The 18275-nt window shown below is 43.3% G+C and overlaps 1 protein-coding gene across 2 annotated transcripts in view; it reads left to right on the top strand.

The window, feature by feature from the left end:
* Positions 1-10744, top strand: part of LOC121382774 (zinc finger and BTB domain-containing protein 18-like) — a 62975-nt gene extending 52231 nt beyond the window's left edge. The window contains exon 4 of one of the 2 annotated variants that reach the window (XM_041512364.1): positions 10210-10744. In XM_041512364.1, coding sequence (XP_041368298.1) covers positions 10210-10578 — 369 coding nt within the window. In that variant the 3' untranslated portion in view covers positions 10579-10744. Of the gene's footprint in view, positions 1-562; positions 1483-10209 lie in introns of those variants that run through there. The other variant, XM_041512357.1, reaches the window with a different exon arrangement.
* Positions 10745-18275: the final 7531 nt, after the last annotated feature.

Here is an 18275-nt window from a genome sequence, read left to right as displayed (position 1 = left end):
TTTTACTTCAGAGACAATGCAAGTCAAACTGCATATCTTGGCTATTCTAGCATTTTGTCTTCACCCCTGTATTAAAAATGAGATTTAATATATAATTTAATGGTAATTTGTAAAGAAACACTTTTTATTTATATTGGATTTCTTTTTCAAAAAATGTTATTTGAGTTGGTATGGGTTTAAAACCTAACCTTTTATATGAATTTTAACTCTTCATTATGAAGTTACATGCCAATTTATCGGTTACGGTTTCCTGTTGAATCAAACAGACTATATACGGTGAGCACATTGTTATTATTCAACAAAGCACATTCTTGTTTTTATTTTTGGCTATGCAGTTAAATTTCAATTTGATAATTGAAGGGCTAGTTGAATTTGAGAAAAGCCAGTAAGGTTTTTCTTCAACTGGCCCTACTGGCGACCATGGTTTTCATGTTAATTTTCAACCCTGCTATCATGCCTCAAACGGCTACGTTTCGTTGACTTTTATTATGAGTGAAAACGTACTATTCTCAATTGAATTTAACGGTATGAATATCGTGACAATATTGTTTCTGCTTTCTAGAAATCGCACACTGTATACGGACCTATGCACAAGGAGGACGGAGTTCAGGATACTTGGTGGCCACCTGCAGACTATGACGCATTCATGACGCACGAGCGGGCAGCAGACGGCAGAACAGATCTGACGTCAGTTACGGAATGTCGGACGACTGGCTACTCATCACAACCTGGTGCTTCAGTTCACACAGCGAGTGTCGGGGAACAGTCAAACATACTGTTCCCGAGATACCACAGGCAAACTCTTCTGGGATCTCAGTCATCACCAGTGAAGACGTCATCATTTGTCTCACAAAGTGGGACTGTGAAATTGGATTCTGGAAGTGATCGAGGACGGTTTGGCTCACTGCCAGGCATCGATGTTCAGTCGGGTGGCTCGTCGGGTGGACTGCGCTACAGCTGCAACCAGTGCTCATACCACACGTTGTACAGACACAACCTCCGCCGTCACAAGCGCATTCACAGCGGCGACTTCTTCCACTGCCACCTGTGCACGTGCCACTTCTCCGACTCATACCGCCTCAAGCAGCACCTCAAGGTGCACGCCGACAAGCTCCCGTGTCAGATCTGCGGCAAGCTCTTTTTTACGCACGACGGGCTGGCCAGGCACACCAAGACACATCTAGCGTGACAGAACACAGATCTGCAGCAAACTCTTCTTCACGCACGATGGGCTGGCCAGGCACACAAAGACACACCTAGCGTGACAGAACACAGATCTGCGGCAAACTCTTCTTCACGCACGACGGGCTGGCCAGGCATGCCAAGACACACCTAGCGTGACAGAACACATATCTGCGGCAAACTCTTCTTCACGCACGACGCACTGGCCAGGCATACCAAGACACACCTAGCGTGACAGAATACAGATCTGCAGTGAAAAACACCTGTACCAATAGTCAGAATATAATGTGTTGATATATATTCAAGTGATATTAGTGTTTTTTTCCAAATGCACAGTGCTTTGTTTTTAATACACAAACGCATACGTTATTTGTATTAGGGTGGAGGTAATGGCTATTTTTTCTCTGTTTTTTTTTATAATGGGGGAGGAGGGAATCCTACTTTAATCAACTGGTTTGGAGAAGGGAACATTTGTCCTTTTTTACACTCGGTACTAGTAAGTGATATGTTCCGGGCATAAACTATTCAGAATGAAATACAATATCGTTCAGGGGAGGAACGTAGCTCAGAGGTAAAGCGCTGGCCTGATACTCGGTCGGCCTAGGATCGATCCCCATTGGGCTATTTCTGGTTCCATCCAATGTACCACGACTGATATATTAAAAGCCGTGGTATTTGCTGTCCTGTCTGTGGAATGGTGTATATAAAAGATCCCTTGCTACTAATGGAAACATGTAGCGGGTTTCGTAGGACTATATGTCAGAATTACCCAATGTTTTGACATCCAGTAGCCGATGATTAATAAATCAATGTGCTCTAGTGTTGTCGTTAAACAAAACAAACAAACAAACAAACAAATGTCCTGCAAGTTAAATACTGGTCTCCTTATTGGTTCAGTTGGAAGATGACTGGGGTACGGTTTATTGATTCAGTTGGAAGATGACTGGGGTACGGTTTGTTGAGGTAGTACTCTACTGGTCTCCTTACTGATTCAGTTGGAAGATGACTGGGGTACGGTTTATTGATTCAGTTAGAAGATGACTGGGGTACGGTTTGTTGAGGTAGTACTCTACTGGTCTCCTTACTGATTCAGTTGGAAGATGACTGGGGTACAGTTTATTGATTCAGTTAGAAGATGACTGGGGTACGGTTTATTGAGGTAGTACTCTACTGGTCTCCTCATTGATTCAGTTGGAAGATGACTGGGGTACGGTTTGTTGAGGTAGTACTCTACTGGTCTCCTTACTGATTCAGTTGGAAGCTGACTGGGGTACGGTTTGTTGAGGTAGTACTCTACTGATCTCCTTATTGATTCAGTTGGAAGATGACTGGGGTACGGTTTGTTGAGGTAGTACTCTACTGGTCTCCTTATTGATTCAGTTAGAAGATGACTGGGGTACGGTTTGTTGAGGTAGTACTCTACTGGTCTCCTTACTGATTCAGTTGGAAGATGACTGGGGTACGGTTTGTTGAGGTAGTACTCTACTGGTCTCCTTATTGGTTCGTTTGGAAGATGACTGGGGTACGGTTTGTTGAGGTAGTACTCTACTGGTCTCCTTATTGATTCAGTTGGAAGATGACTGGGGTACTGTTTATTGAGGTAGTACTCTACTGGTCTCCTTATTGATTCAGTTGGAAGATGACTGGGGTACGGTTTATTGATTCAGTTAGAAGATGACTGGGGTACGGTTTGTTGAGGTAGTACTCTACTGGTCTCCTTATTGATTCAGTTGGAAGATGACTGGGGTACGGTTTATTGATTCAGTTGGAAGATGACTGGGGTATGGTTTATTGATTCAGTTGGAAGATGACTGGGTACGGTTTGTTGAGGTAGTACTCTACTGGTCTCCTCATTGATTCAGTTAGAAGATGACTGGGGTACAGTTTGTTGAGGTAGTACTCTACTGGTCTCCTCATTGATTCAGTTAGAAGATGACTGGGGTACGGTTTATTGATTCAGTTGGAAGATGACTGGGGTACGGTTTATTGAGGTAGTACTCTACTGGTCTCCTTATTGATTCAGTTGGAAGATGACTGGGGTACGGTTTGTTGAGGTAGTACTCTACTGGTCTCCTTATTGATTCAGTAAGAAGATGACTGGGGTGCGGTTTGTTGAGGTAGTACTCTACTGGTCTCCTTATTGATTCAGTTGGAAGATGACTGGGGTAGTACTCTACTGGTCTCCTCATTGATTCAGTTAGAAGATGACTGGGGTACGGTTTGTTGAGGTAGTACTCTACTGGTCTCCTTATTGATTCAGTTGGAAGATGACTGGGGTACGGTTTGTTGAGGTAGTACTCTACTGGTCTCCTTATTGATTCAGTTGGAAGATGACTGGAGTACGGTTTGTTGAGGTAGTACTCTACTGGTCTCCTTATTGATTCAGTTGGAAGATGACTGGGGTACGGTTTGTTGAGGTAGTACTCTACTGGTCTCCCCATTGATTCAGTTGGAAGATGACTGGGGTACGGTTTGTTGAGGTAGTACTCTACTGGTCTCCTTATTGATTCAGTTGGAAGATGACTGGGGTACGGTTTGTTGAGGTAGTACTCTACTGGTCTCCTTATTGATTCAGTTGGAAGATGACTGGGGTACGGTTTATTGATGTAGTACTCTACTGGTCTCCTTATTGATTCAGTTAGAAGATGACTGGGGTACGGTTTGTTGAGGTAGTACTCTACTGGTCTCCTCATTGATTCAGTTAGAAGATGACTGGGGTACGGTTTGTTGATTCAGTTGGAAGATGACTGGGGTACGGTTTATTGAGGTAGTACTCTACTGGTCTCCTTATTGATTCAGTTGGAAGATGACTGGGGTACGGTTTGTTGAGGTAGTACTCTACTGGTCTCCTTATTGATTCAGTAAGAAGATGCCTGGGGTGCGGTTTGTTGAGGTAGTACTCTACTGGTCTCCTTATTGATTCAGTTAGAAGATGACTGGGGTACGGTTTGTTGAGGTAGTACTCTACTGGTCTCCTTACTGATTCAGTTGGAAGATGACTGGGGTACGGTTTGTTGAGGTAGTACTCTACTGGTCTCCCCATTGATTCAGTTGGAAGATGACTGGGGTACGGTTTGTTGAGGTAGTACTCTACTGGTCTCCTTATTGATTCAGTTAGAAGATGACTGGGGTACGGTTTGTTGAGGTAGTACTCTACTGGTCTCCTCATTGATTCAGTTAGAAGATGACTGGGGTACGGTTTGTTGATTCAGTTGGAAGATGACTGGGGTACGGTTTATTGAGGTAGTACTCTACTGGTCTCCTTATTGATTCAGTTGGAAGATGACTGGGGTACGGTTTGTTGAGGTAGTACTCTACTGGTCTCCTTATTGATTCAGTAAGAAGATGACTGGGGTGCGGTTTGTTGAGGTAGTACTCTACTGGTCTCCTTATTGATTCAGTTGGAAGATGACTGGGGTAGTACTCTACTGGTCTCCTCATTGATTCAGTTAGAAGATGACTGGGGTACGGTTTGTTGAGGTAGTACTCTACTGGTCTCCTTATTGATTCAGTTGGAAGATGACTGGGGTACGGTTTGTTGAGGTAGTACTCTACTGGTCTCCTTATTGATTCAGTTGGAAGATGACTGGGGTAGTACTCTACTGGTCTCCTCATTGATTCAGTTAGAAGATGACTGGGGTACGGTTTGTTGAGGTAGTACTCTACTGGTCTCCTTATTGGTTCAGTTGGAAGATGACTGGGGTACGGTTTGTTGAGGTAGTACTCTACTGGTCTCCTTATTGATTCAGTTGGAAGATGACTGGGGTACGGTTTGTTGAGGTAGTACTCTACTGGTCTCCCCATTGATTCAGTTGGAAGATGACTGGGGTACGGTTTGTTGAGGTAGTACTCTACTGGTCTCCTTATTGATTCAGGTGGATGATGACTTATTGATTCAGTTGGAAGATGACTGGGGTACGGTTTGTTGAGGTAGTACTCTACTGGTCTCCTTATTGATTCATTTGGAAGATGACTGGGGTACGGTTTATTGATGTAGTACTCTACTGGTCTCCTTATTGATTCAGTTAGAAGATGACTGGGGTACGGTTTGTTGAGGTAGTACTCTACTGGTCTCCTCATTGATTCAGTTAGAAGATGACTGGGGTACGGTTTGTTGAGGTAGTACTCTACTGGTCTCCTTATTGATTCAGTTGGAAGATGACTGGGGTACGGTTTATTGAGGTAGTACTCTACTGGTCTCCTTATTGATTCGTTTGGAAGATGACTGGGGTACGGTTTGTTGAGGTAGTACTCTACTGGTCTCCTTATTGATTCGTTTGGAAGATGACTGGGGTACGGTTTGTTGAGGTAGTACTCTACTGGTCTCCTCATTGATTCAGTTGGAAGATGACTGGGGTACGGTTTATTGAGGTAGTACTCTACTGGTCTCCTTATTGATTCGTTTGGAAGATGACTGGGGTACGGTTTGTTGAGGTAGTACTCTACTGGTCTCCTCATTGATTCAGTTGGAAGATGACTGGGGTACGGTTTATTGATTCAGTTAGAAGATGACTGGGGTACGGTTTATTGATTCAGTTGGAAGATGACTGGGGTACGGTTTATTGAGGTAGTACTCTACTGGTCTCCTTATTGATTCAGTTGGAAGATGACTGGGGTACGGTTTATTGATTCAGTTGGAAGATGACTGGGGTACGGTTTATTGAGGTAGTACTCTACTGGTCTCCTTATTGATTCAGTTGGAAGATGACTGGGGTACGGTTTGTTGAGGTAGTACTCTACTGGTCTCCTGATTGATTCAGTTGGAAGATGACTGGGGTACGGTTTATTGAGGTAGTACTCTACTGGTCTCCTTATTGGTTCAGTTGGAAGATGACTGGGGTACGGTTTGTTGAGGTAGTACTATACTGGTCTCCTTACTGATTCAGTTGGAAGATGACTGGGGTACGGTTTGTTGAGGTAGTACTCTACTGGTCTCCTTATTGATTTAGTTGGAAGATGACTGGGGTACGGTTTGTTGAGGTAGTACTCTACTGGTCTCCTTATTGATTCAGTTGGAAGATGACTGGGGTACGGTTTGTTGAGGTAGTACTCTACTGGTCTCCTTATTGATTCAGTTGGAAGATGACTGGGGTACGGTTTGTTGAGGTAGTACTCTACTGGCGCCGGTAAAGTGGCAGTCCTCAAATAGACGGAGTTGGAATCGTGTACCGTGTTGAAAAAAAAAGAAGTTTTATTTAACGACGTACTCAACACATTTTATTTACGGTTATATGGCGTCAGACATATGGTTAAGGACCACACAGCTATCGAGAGAGGAAACCCGCTGTCGCCACTTCATGGGCTACTCTTTTCGATTAGCAGCAAGGGATCTTTTATATGTACCATCCCACAGACAGGGTAGTACATACCACGGTCTTTGATATACCAGTCGTGGTGCACTGGCTGCAACGGGAAATAGCCCAATGGGCTCACTGACAGGGATCGATCCCACCGTGTTGAAGTTCAGCTCTCTGACAGTGCATTACCTTACGGCTCAAATGAGAATATAGTTTGGAATCAGTCTTGTGCTGAGATGCAGTATTCAATATGTAAGTGATGAGGAGATTAACGAATTATTAATATTGTTTTAAAATTATATGTATGAACATATTTGATATTTATTGCAAATATGTTTGCGTTATGTCACAAGATGTATATAATATATTGCGTATATAAATTCACCAATGTGGATTCTTTTTTGTGTAATATTTGTTACTTAACGCCTGTAGTTCCGGAGGTACGTGTCTTTGTGTTTTGCATAAAAGGCATTTGGAGTTTCTTCTTTACAAAAAACAAGTCTCTCTCTCTCTCTGTCTGTCTGTCTGTCTGTCTCTCTCTCTCTCTCTCTCTCTCTCTCTCTCTCTCTCTCTCTCTCTCTCTCTCTCTCTCTCTCTCTCTCTTCACCCCCCCCCCCCCCACGCCATATGGAAGTATGTAGCGGGTTTCCTCTGACTACATGTCAGAATGACAAAATGTTTGACATCCAATAGCCGATGATTTATAAATCAATGTGATCTAGTGGTGTCGTTAAACAAAATAAAAAATATTACGTTTGACGGCTGTTGAGGATTCACAAGCGATGATTATGTGCTTAAATATATGATATTAATGTGATCCAAGTCAAACTGCCACTCTACACGATAATCTCAGTTAGTATTAGGAATGTGATCCAAGTCAAACTGCCACTCTACACGATAATCTCAGTTAGTATTAGGAATGTGATCCAAGTCAAACTACCACTCTACACGATAATCTCAGTTAGTATTAGGAATGTGATCCAAGTCAAACTACCACTCTACACGATAATCTCAGTTAGTATTAGGAATGTGATCCAAGTCAAACTGCCACTCTACACGATAATCTCAGTTAGTATTAGGAATGTGATCCAAGTCAGTCAAGCTGCCACTCTACACGATAATCTCAGTTAGTATTAGGAATGTGATCCAAGTCAAACTGCCACTCTACACGATAATCTCAGTTAGTATTAGGAATGTGATCCAAGTCAGTCAAGCTGCCACTCTACACGATAATCTTAGTTAGTATTAGGAATGTGATCCAAGTCAAACTGCCACTCTACACGATAATCTCAGTTAGTATTAGGAATGTGATCCAAGTCAGTCAAGCTGCCACTCTACACGATAATCTCAGTTAGTATTAGGAATGTGATCCAAGTCAGTCAAGCTGCCACTCTACACGATAATCTCAGTTAGTATTAGGAATGTGATCCAAGTCAAACTGCCACTCTACACGATAATCTCAGTTAGTATTAGGAATGTGATCCAAGTCAGTCAAGCTGCCACTCTACACGATAATCTCAGTTAGTATTAGGAATGTGATCCAAGTCAAACTGCCACTCTACACGATAATCTCAGTTAGTATTAGGAATGTGATCCAAGTCAGTCAAGCTGCCACTCTACACGATAATCTTAGTTAGTATTAGGAATGTGATCCAAGTCAAACTGCCACTCTACACGATAATCTCAGTTAGTATTAGGAATGTGATCCAAGTCAGTCAAGCTGCCACTCTACACGATAATCTTAGTTAGTATTAGGAATGTGATCCAAGTCAGTCAAGCTGCCACTCTACACGATAATCTCAGTTAGTATTAGGAATGTGATCCAAGTCAAACTGCCACTCTACACGATAATCTCAGTTAGTATTAGGAATGTGATCCAAGTCAGTCAAGCTGCCACTCTACACGATAATCTCAGTTAGTATTAGGAATGTGATCCAAGTCAAACTGCCACTCTACACGATAATCTCAGTTAGTATTAGGAATGTGATCCAAGTCAGTCAAGCTGCCACTCTACACGATAATCTTAGTTAGTATTAGGAATGTGATCCAAGTCAAACTGCCACTCTACACGATAATCTCAGTTAGTATTAGGAATGTGATCCAAGTCAGTCAAGCTGCCACTCTACACGATAATCTTAGTTAGTATTAGGAATGTGATCCAAGTCAGTCAAGCTGCCACTCTACACGATAATCTCAGTTAGTATTAGGAATGTGATCCAAGTCAAACTGCCACTCTACACGATAATCTCAGTTAGTATTAGGAATGTGATCCAAGTCAGTCAAGCTGCCACTCTACACGATAATCTCAGTTAGTATTAGGAATGTGATCCAAGTCAGTCAAGCTGCCACTCTACACGATAATCTTAGTTAGTATTAGGAATGTGATCCAAGTCAACCTTTCACTCTTCACGATAATCTCAGTTAGTATTAGGAATGTGATCCAAGTCAACCTGCCACTCTACACGATAATCTCAGTTAGTATTAGGAATGTGACCCAAGTCAACCTGCCACTCTACACGATAATCTCAGTTAGTATTAGGAATGTGATTCAAGTCAACCTGCGACTCTACACGATAATCTCAGTTAGTATTAGGAATGTGATCCAAGTCAACCTGCGACTCTACACGATAATCTCAGTTAGTATTAGGAATGTGATCCAAGTCAACCTGCGACTCTACACGATAATCTCAGTTAGTATTAGGAATCTCATCAAATGGTGGCGGGACGTAGCTCCGTGGTAAAGCGCTCGCTAGATGCGCGGTCTGTCTGGGATCGATCCCTGTCGATGGGCTCATTTGAGCTATTTCTTGTTCCAACCAGTGCACCATAACTGGTATATCGAAGGCCGTGGTATGTGCTACCCTGTCTGGAATATAAAAGATCCGTTGCTACTAATACAAAAATGTAGGTTTATTCCCATTAGTAACGCCACTGACCAAAATAAAATAATTGGTCGGTTACACTATACTCGGTTCACTGGACTTGTAGTACGTGTGCCGAAAATAAAATGACGAGTTAAATAATATTAATAGAAAATGTCATTGTATTTATATATTTCAAACTAAAAAAAATGGAACAGAGGCCGGGTATCAGAGCGTCTGTCTTACATAGAGGATTTCTACTAGCGTTGATTTGTTCTGTTAATGACGGTTTATACATGTTAGTTCCGCTGCACATCGTCAAAAGCTTATTTTTGTTTTTTTGTTAATGAAAGTCCGTTTATATAATAATCTTATTATTCAATACCACACAATCTATAAATAAATAAATTGTATAAAAATTATAAAATATATGTGTGTGTGTGTGTGTGTGTGTGTGTGTGTGTGTGTGTGTGTGTGTGTGTGTGTGTGTGTGTTTGCGTGCGTGCGAGAAAGAGACGGAGACAGAGAACGATAGAGAGAGGTAGGCGATTAACTTTATTATTCTTTAAATAAAATACTAGTATATTAGAAACTTTGGCTTGAACAAAAATAGAAGCCTACCTTGATTAGAGGCCAGGTCTCGAACAAAATAGCAGACAATGATTTACGGTATGTTCGCTCGATTAGATATAAATACAAAACATAAGAAACAAAATAGCAGACAATGATTTACGGTATGTTCGCTCGATTAGATATAAATACAAAACATAAGAAACAAAATAAAACAAAGCAAGACAACAACAAGAAAACAACAAACAAACAAAAAATCCTGTTTGTGTTAAAATGTTCACACTGATTATGTTTTTCAGATCAACGAAACCGTGGCTGATTTTAACCTGGACAACGACGGGCAGCCTTACATGACGTTGACTGGTTCAGAACTTCCTCTGACTAACAGAGCCACAAGATCCACGACCACAGGCTCCACGGCTGGCGTCAGGATGCACCAGTGCACTCTGTGTAGCTACCAGACGAACCAGCCTGGTAATCTGAAGCGGCACCAGCGACGGCACAGCGGCGACTTCTACCGGTGTCACTTGTGCACCAGCTACTTCTACGACCGCTACCAGTTGTTCGTGCATCTGAAGGGCCACGCCGGCGGACTCCGGTGTCGAGTGTGTGACAAATCATTCACCTCCAAGAAAGGACTCATGCTGCACGAGAAGAGCCACAGGTGATCAGGCACAGGCTTCAATTAAGCTGCTAGGTACTAGGTTCGCATCCTAGTACCGGCTCACACCAGGAGTGAATTTAATGGGTCCATTTCCAACGTGTAAGATCTGTCCTGGACGGAGAAGCCAGCGAAAGTCCACACCTGCGCCCATGACCTGTCATGTCATGTCATGTCATAGGGTTTTACGTGCACATTCAGAACAAGCTGTTGTAGCGCACGCCTGTCGTGGGCACAAGAGCCGGCCTTGGCCGGCTCCTCCGTCCATGACAGGAAAGGTTGGGGGAGGGGAGAGGAGGGTGGGGGTGGTGGTGGTGCTATGGAATTTTGAATGGAGCCGTTAATGCCAAAGAGAAAGTGGTGCGCAATTTTGATTGAGGAAGTTTGGCGCAATTTTGAACAGTCAGTCGAAAGGTAAATGGCGCCCATGACCTAACGTGTAAGCTGACTATACCAAAGAGGACTACTCGAGAAGAGACACGAGTAATTGGGGACCCGTATCGGTGGTGGTGTGTGATTACGATATCGGACATGAATCTGGTAATAGGTACTGGGTTCACATATCATCATAGGCGTACGGGCTCTCATTTGTGTAAGGGGGGGGGGGGGGGGGGGGGGGGGGGGGGGGGTGGGCGCTGGCTTTTGACCAAATTAAACGAAAATGCCCAAATCTGAATAACAACATTTATTCATATTAACATTACTACGAAACAGCTATATAGGGCTGCAGAAGAAAAACTATGCATTTTTACATGGTTTACAACTAATTTTGCGGCTAGGGGTGGATGGGGAGACTGGGGCTGGGAGCTGATGTGGAGACTATGGATGTGGAAGATTGCGGCTAGGGGTGGATGGGGAGACTGGGGCTGGGAGCTGATGTGGAGACTATGGATGTGGAAGATTGCGGCTAGGGGTGGATGGGGAGACGGGCTGGGAGCTGATGTGGAGACTAGGGATGGGGAAGATTGCGGCTAGGGGTGGATGGGGAGACTGGGGCTAGGAGCTGATGTGGAGACTAGGGATGGAGAAGATTACAGCTAGGGTGGATGGGGAGACTGGGGCTAGGAGCTGATGTGGAGACTAGGGATGGGGAAGATTACAGCTAGGAGTGGATGGGGAGACTGGGACTAGGAGCTGATGTGGAGACTAGGGATGTGGAAGATTGCGGCTAGGGGTGGATGGGGAGACTGGGGCTAGGAGCTGACGTGGAGACTAGGGATGGAGAAGATTACAGCTAGAGGTGGATGGGGAGACTGGGGCTAGGAGCTGATGTGGAGACTAGGGATGGAGAAGATTACAGCTAGGGTGGATGGGGAGACTGGGGCTAGGAGCTGATGTGGAGACTAGGGATGGGGAAAATTACAGCTAGGAGTGGATGGGGAGACTGGGACTAGGAGCTGATGTGGAGACTAGGGATGTGGAAGATTGCGGCTAGGGGTGGATGGGGAGACTGGGGCTAGGAGCTGACGTGGAGACTAGGGATGGAGAAGATTACAGCTAGAGGTGGATGAGGAGACTGGGGCTAGGAGCTGATGTGGAGACTAGGGATCGGGAAGATTGCGGCTAGGGGTGGATGGGGAGACTGGGGTTGGGAGCTGATGTGGAGACTAGGGATGGGGAAGATTGCGGCTAGGGGTGGATGGGGAGACTGGGGCTGGGAGCTGATGTGGAGACTAGGGATGTGGAAGATTGCGGCTAGGGGTGGATGGGGAGACTGGGGCTAGGAGCTGATGTGGAGACTAGGGATGGGGAAGATTGCAGCTAGGGGTGGATGGGCAGACTGGGGCTAGAAGCTGATGTGGAAACTAGGGATGGGGAAGATTGCAGCTAGGGGTGGATGGGGAGACTGGGGCTAGGAGCTGATGTGGAGACTAGGGATGGGGAAGATTGCGGCTAGGGGTAGATGGGGAGACTGGGGCTAGGAGCTGATGTGGAGACTAGGGATGGGGAAGATTACAGCTAAGAGTGGATGGGGAGACTGGGACTAGGAGCTGATGTGGAGACTAGGGATGTGGAAGATTGCGGCTAGGGGTGGATGGGGAGACTGGGGCTAGGAGCTGACGTGGAGACTAGGGATGGAGAAGATTACAGCTAGGGGTGGATGGGGAGACTGGGGCTAGGAGCTGATGTGGAGACTAGGGATCGGGAAGATTACAGCTAGGGGTGGATGGGGAGACTGGGGCTAGGAGCGGATGTGGAGACTAGGAATAGGGAAGATTGCGACTAGGGGTGGATGGGGAGACGGGCTGGAAGCTGATGTGGAGACTAGGGATGGGGAAGATTGCAGCTAGGGGTGGATGGGGAGACTGGGGCTAGGAGCTGATGTGGAGACTAGGGATGGGGAAGATTGCGGCTAGGGGTGGATGGGGAGACTGGGGTTTGGAGCTGATGTGGAGACTAGGGATGGGGAAGATTGCGGCTAGGGGTGGATGGGGAGACTGGGGCTGGGAGCTGATGTGGAGACTAGGGATGGGGAAGATTGCGGCTAGGGGTGGATGGGGAGACTGGGGCTAGGAGCTGATGTGGAGACTAGGGATGGGGAAGATTGCAGCTAGGGGTGGATGGGGAGACTGGGGCTAGAAGCTGATGTGGAGACTAGGGATGGGGAAGATTGCGGCTAGGTGTGAATGGGGAGACTGGGGCTAGGAGCTGATGTGGAAACTAGGGATGGGGAAGATTGCAGCTAGGGGTGGATGGGGAGACTGGGGCTAGGAGCTGATGTGGAGACTAGGGATGGGGAAGATTGCGGCTAGGGGTAGATGGGGAGACTGGGGCTAGGAGCTGATGTGGAGACTAGGGATGGGGAAGATTGCGGCTAGGGGTAGATGGGGAGACTGGGGCTAGGAGCTGATGTGGAGACTAGGGATGGGGAAGATTGCAGCTAGGGGTGGATGGGGAGACTGGGGCTAGAAGCTGATGTGGACACTAGGGATGGGGAAGATTGCGGCTAGGGGTGGATGGGGAGACTGGGGCTAGGAGCTGATGTGGAGACTAGGGATGGGGAAGATTGCGGCTAGGGGTGGATGGGGAGACTGGGGCTAAGAGCTAATGTGGAGACTAAGGATGGGGAAGATTGCGACTAGGGGTGGATGGGGAGACTGGGGCTAGGAGCTGATGTGGAGACTAGGGATGGGGAAGATTGCGACTAGGGGTGGGTGGGGAGACTGGGGCTAGGAGCTGATGTGGAGACTAGGGATGGGGAAGATTGCGGCTAGGGGTGGATGGGGAGACTGGGGCTAGGAACTGATGGGGAAACTGCGGCTACGGGTGGATGGGAAGACTGTATTATTGGTATAAAACGTGAACAGGAGACTTGTCCAGAACCGTGTAAAAAAAAAAGAGTAGCACCTTCCATACGTCATCAGGACAGTCGCTGATACAGAAATACTAGTAGTTATCTTGGTGAACTATACGAAAGAAAAGGAAAGCAGTGTTTGGTTACAACACTTCAACTCATCTAAACTACGACGATTTGGTGTCTAGCAGCATATAGGGAGGGAGAGAGAGAGAGAGAGAGAGAGAGAGAGAGAGAGAGAGAGAGAGAGAGAGAGAGAGAGAGAGAGAGAGAGAGAGTGAGTGAGTGAGTGAGTGAGTGAGTGAGTGAGTGAGTGAGTGAGTGAGTGAGTGAGTGAGTGTGTGTGTGTGTGTGTGTGTGTGTGTGTGTGTGTGTGTGTGTGTGTGTGTGTGTTTGCCGACACGTGTTTTATATGCACTTTTTGTATAAACAGGACAGTACATAACACGACTTTTAATGTGGCACACCCGGGTAGGGCGGGGGAAAGTCCATGGAGCGCGATCGCCCTGTTGCTAAGCTACATTCCAGTCCTGAACTCTTTAAGAGAAGTCCTCCTTTCGAGACCATCGTCATTCCACTATAGGGTGGGATGTAACTCGGCCGTGAAGCGCGTGCCTGGGGTGTGAAGGGTTGCAGGATCGCTCGCCCTCAATAGATCCGTCGGGTTTTAAATCCTTTTTAAAAAAGTGCCCTATGATTACATGTCTCAGCTAGTGACTTGGAAATTGAAAGAGGAAGATATCATAATATTGAACGCAATAATAGAAAATGTCACCATCGTAATAACGATGTTGAAGATGAATACCACTTCATGCTAGTTTGCCCATTATTCCAAAACTTAAGAGAACAATATATCAAGTTATACTACAGACGAAATCCTTCTGTTTTTAAATATATTAGTATACAGCTGATGCAAACCCAACACACTAAAGATTTAATTAATATTGGTAAATATATCTGTTTGGCATACAAGTTACGGCACTCATCTGTTGTCTAATATTATAAAAGTTGTTACTTGTCAGACGCATATGTTATAACTGTGAATTTATTACTTCCATGCATGTACGTATTTAATATATTTTGGTGTATATATGTTCATATATTGTCACTTAATATGTTAGATCAAAAGCATGTGATTCATTGTATATAATAATTGAATTCTCCTGTGTGTTTAAATATACTGTGTAAATATGTTGTGCTGATAAGCTTGTAGCTTAAAGCAATAAACGACCTGTATAGTGCAGTAAGCCATAGTTGGTGTATTAAAAGCCGTGGTATCTTATATCATCTTTGTGGTAAAGTTTTAGTTTGTTTTCTTTGACGACGCCTCTGTAGTACATTGATTACTAGTAATTAACATCGGCTATTGGTTATCAAACATTTGGTAATTTTCACCCGTAGTTATCAGAATTATATTTTAGCAGCAAGGGATCTTTTATATGCACTTTTCCACAGACAGGAAATCGCAATCCACGGTCTTTGACCAGTTGTGGTGCACTGGTTGGAACGAAAAAATAAATCAGTTGAATGGATTCCACGAGGTGGTTCGATCTTGCGACGCACCTTAGGCGAGCGCTCAACTGGCTGAGCGAAAACCCCGCCCGTTATGGTAAAGAGTATAATATGACTGGTTCTTTGCCGCTATTCTGTAGAGAGTGGCTGAAGGCGTTGTGTACAGCGATATTTCCACAATCGCAGCCATAGCCATTACTACTACTGAGTACTTCATCAAGTCACTACAAGCATCGCATTTATCTTTTCAATTTTATTAATATTGAACCTCATCATCACCATAGACGTCGTAAGCGAGGGGTGTGGCAGGAGGCACTGACCCAACTCTGAAGCTAGAGGGCCAGGTTTGCGTTTCCCACTCCCCACTGTTGGAAGGCGATCTAAATATGACTTTCAATTAATATTCTGTTCTTTTGTACTTCGACATTTCACAAAAATGTAGCTCATAATTCTCCATCTTATCACTGTATATTTTTAGTTCGTGTGTTGAAATTCTTGGCATCATAGAATAACAAAGACATAAAAGGGATTGAGATAAACTCGGTAAAACTAATGAATTTAAAATGTTGCAATTTGTCCATGACACATTACTACTAGATTGTTTGAAAAATATCTTGCAGGTTCTATGGAAACGTGACAATATTTGACAAATAACTCGTCTAAAAGTTAATGTAGATGAAATAAATATAGGCAAGGATAGAAATGATCATTAAAATGTGTACAAAACGTAAATTAAAATAGACGACTGAATTTACAGTCCTTGGTTTACGATTCACTAATAATCTATATTAAATACAAGAAATAAACTATAATGCTAAGTTAAAAGAAGTTAAAAAGTGGCTTTATCGACAGTAGGAACAATAATTAAAAGTCTGGCTTTATCAAAATTTGTTTACCTTTTTCTTCACTTCCAAACCCAACAAATACTTTCTTTTAAAAATTACAAACATTATTTCTTTCAGTTTATTAAGAATAAAAAACACGGTAAAATAGCTAGAAAAACATTAATTAGAGATTATCAAAATGGTGATTTAAAATGTTAATGCACAAACAATATCGTGGATGAAAAGTGTGTATTTAAATCCAGACATTTCCTGTTTATTGAGTAATTACAGGCTAAAGCTTCGTTAGTATATATTATTACTTACAGCAAAATAAATTAAAATCATGGATATTCACAAATCCCTCTTGGAAACGTGTGCTAAATATATGGTCAAACTTTTGACAAGAAAAAGTACTTAATCTATCAATTAGGTATAACTCTTATATTAAAATCAATAATAAGCAAGTTTATTACAAGACATGGGCCAATAAAGGAAATTTTATGTTCTTAAAATATATATTTAATACTAGAAGTTGGCTTACATGTGATGAATTGTGTATGAAATAAAAACAGTTTAAGACCACCATTTACAGCTTATACTGGGTTGATTTTAGAAATTAATAAACATTATAAATTGAATGTACAATTATATACAGAATTAATAACGCTACAAACACCAATAATACCTACTACTCTAAAAGAACTTCTTAAAACAAATGATTTTAAAAATTTTACTATGATTGTGTAAACGAATATACATCTAAATATAAAATAAATGAGCAAGTAAAATGACATCATATATTTGGAATAGAGTTCTGTGACAAATGGTGGAAAAATGTATATTCTCTCTTATAACCTAACTACGGACAGAGAGCTTCGTTACTTTCAGTACAAAATTGTTTTACTTATTTTTACAATAAACACTAAGTAATATAAAGTATAAAATATTCAGATAAATGTGCATTTTGTCATATGTTTAGTGAAGATTTAATGCACCGTTTTCGTTAATTAAGAATGTTCAGACATTCTGGGATACTGTTATAAACTGGATATTCTTAAAAATCAAAATCATACTCCAAGTAAATGCTCAAACAACTATTTTAAGTAACTCTGTTCTACAACAATAATTTAATAGTGTTAATTCCAAAATACAAGTAGTCTTAACATGTATTATCATATAGACAACTATATTTCCACAATAAACAACAGAACAACTAAATTTGAAGAAAAGTGAATTGTTGGACAAAACTAGTTGTATAGAGTACAATGTGTATTTATATTTCAGAATGTTTTCTCTGTAGTTTATATTGCAGAATGTACAGAATTAATTTACAGATTTATAATTTTAATATAGAATTGATTTAATATTAATACCTTTGAGTAGTAGGTGCGTCTGTTGAGAGTCAAGATATGCTAATGAGGTAGGTTACGTGACCGGTCCTGCGCTCTGATTGGTTGACTGGGGCGTGACCTAATGACGTCACGGTGTGGCTGACCTCGAAGTGAACTAAGTGCTTTGGCAGCTGGCAGCTGACCTCGATGTCCTGCGTTAATGGCCATAGCAGCTGGGTGACCTTTAAGCGTGGGGACGCTATTTTAACGGAGGTTAATGACTTTGACAACTGTCAGCTGATCTCGGTGACCTGGGTTTGGCAGTTGTAGGGGATCAGGAAATGGAAGCCGTTAATGTCCCTGGCTTACGTGTGGGTGATTATGCAGCTGTTGGGGGGAGGGGGTCCTTTAATGTACATGAAAAGGAACGGAAGTCGTTAGTGACTCGTAGAGGGGATATTGGGTTACTGCTTTTATGGCACAAAAACAGATGTTGGCCGATGTCCGTGAATACACAGACCTACTGGCATCGGGATGCTGACCTTTAAGTGTGGGAATTAGATTTTGTAGCTGTGGGGTGAGCGTGAGAACCTGACCTAAGCGTGGCGTCAGTGTGAAATAATGGACTTTGCAGCTATTGGGGGTGAGTGTGGATAAAAATAAATTGGTTTCAGCCAGTTCTATAAACGTGTTCAGACATGTTCGCGTGCTGACCTCGAGATAGCGTGGATATGCCATTCGA

Source organism: Gigantopelta aegis, chromosome 10 (assembly GCF_016097555.1).
Source record: "Gigantopelta aegis isolate Gae_Host chromosome 10, Gae_host_genome, whole genome shotgun sequence".
In the NCBI taxonomy this organism is placed as follows: Eukaryota; Metazoa; Mollusca; class Gastropoda; order Neomphalida; family Peltospiridae; genus Gigantopelta; species Gigantopelta aegis.
This window is presented reverse-complemented; position numbering and strand designations above follow the sequence as displayed.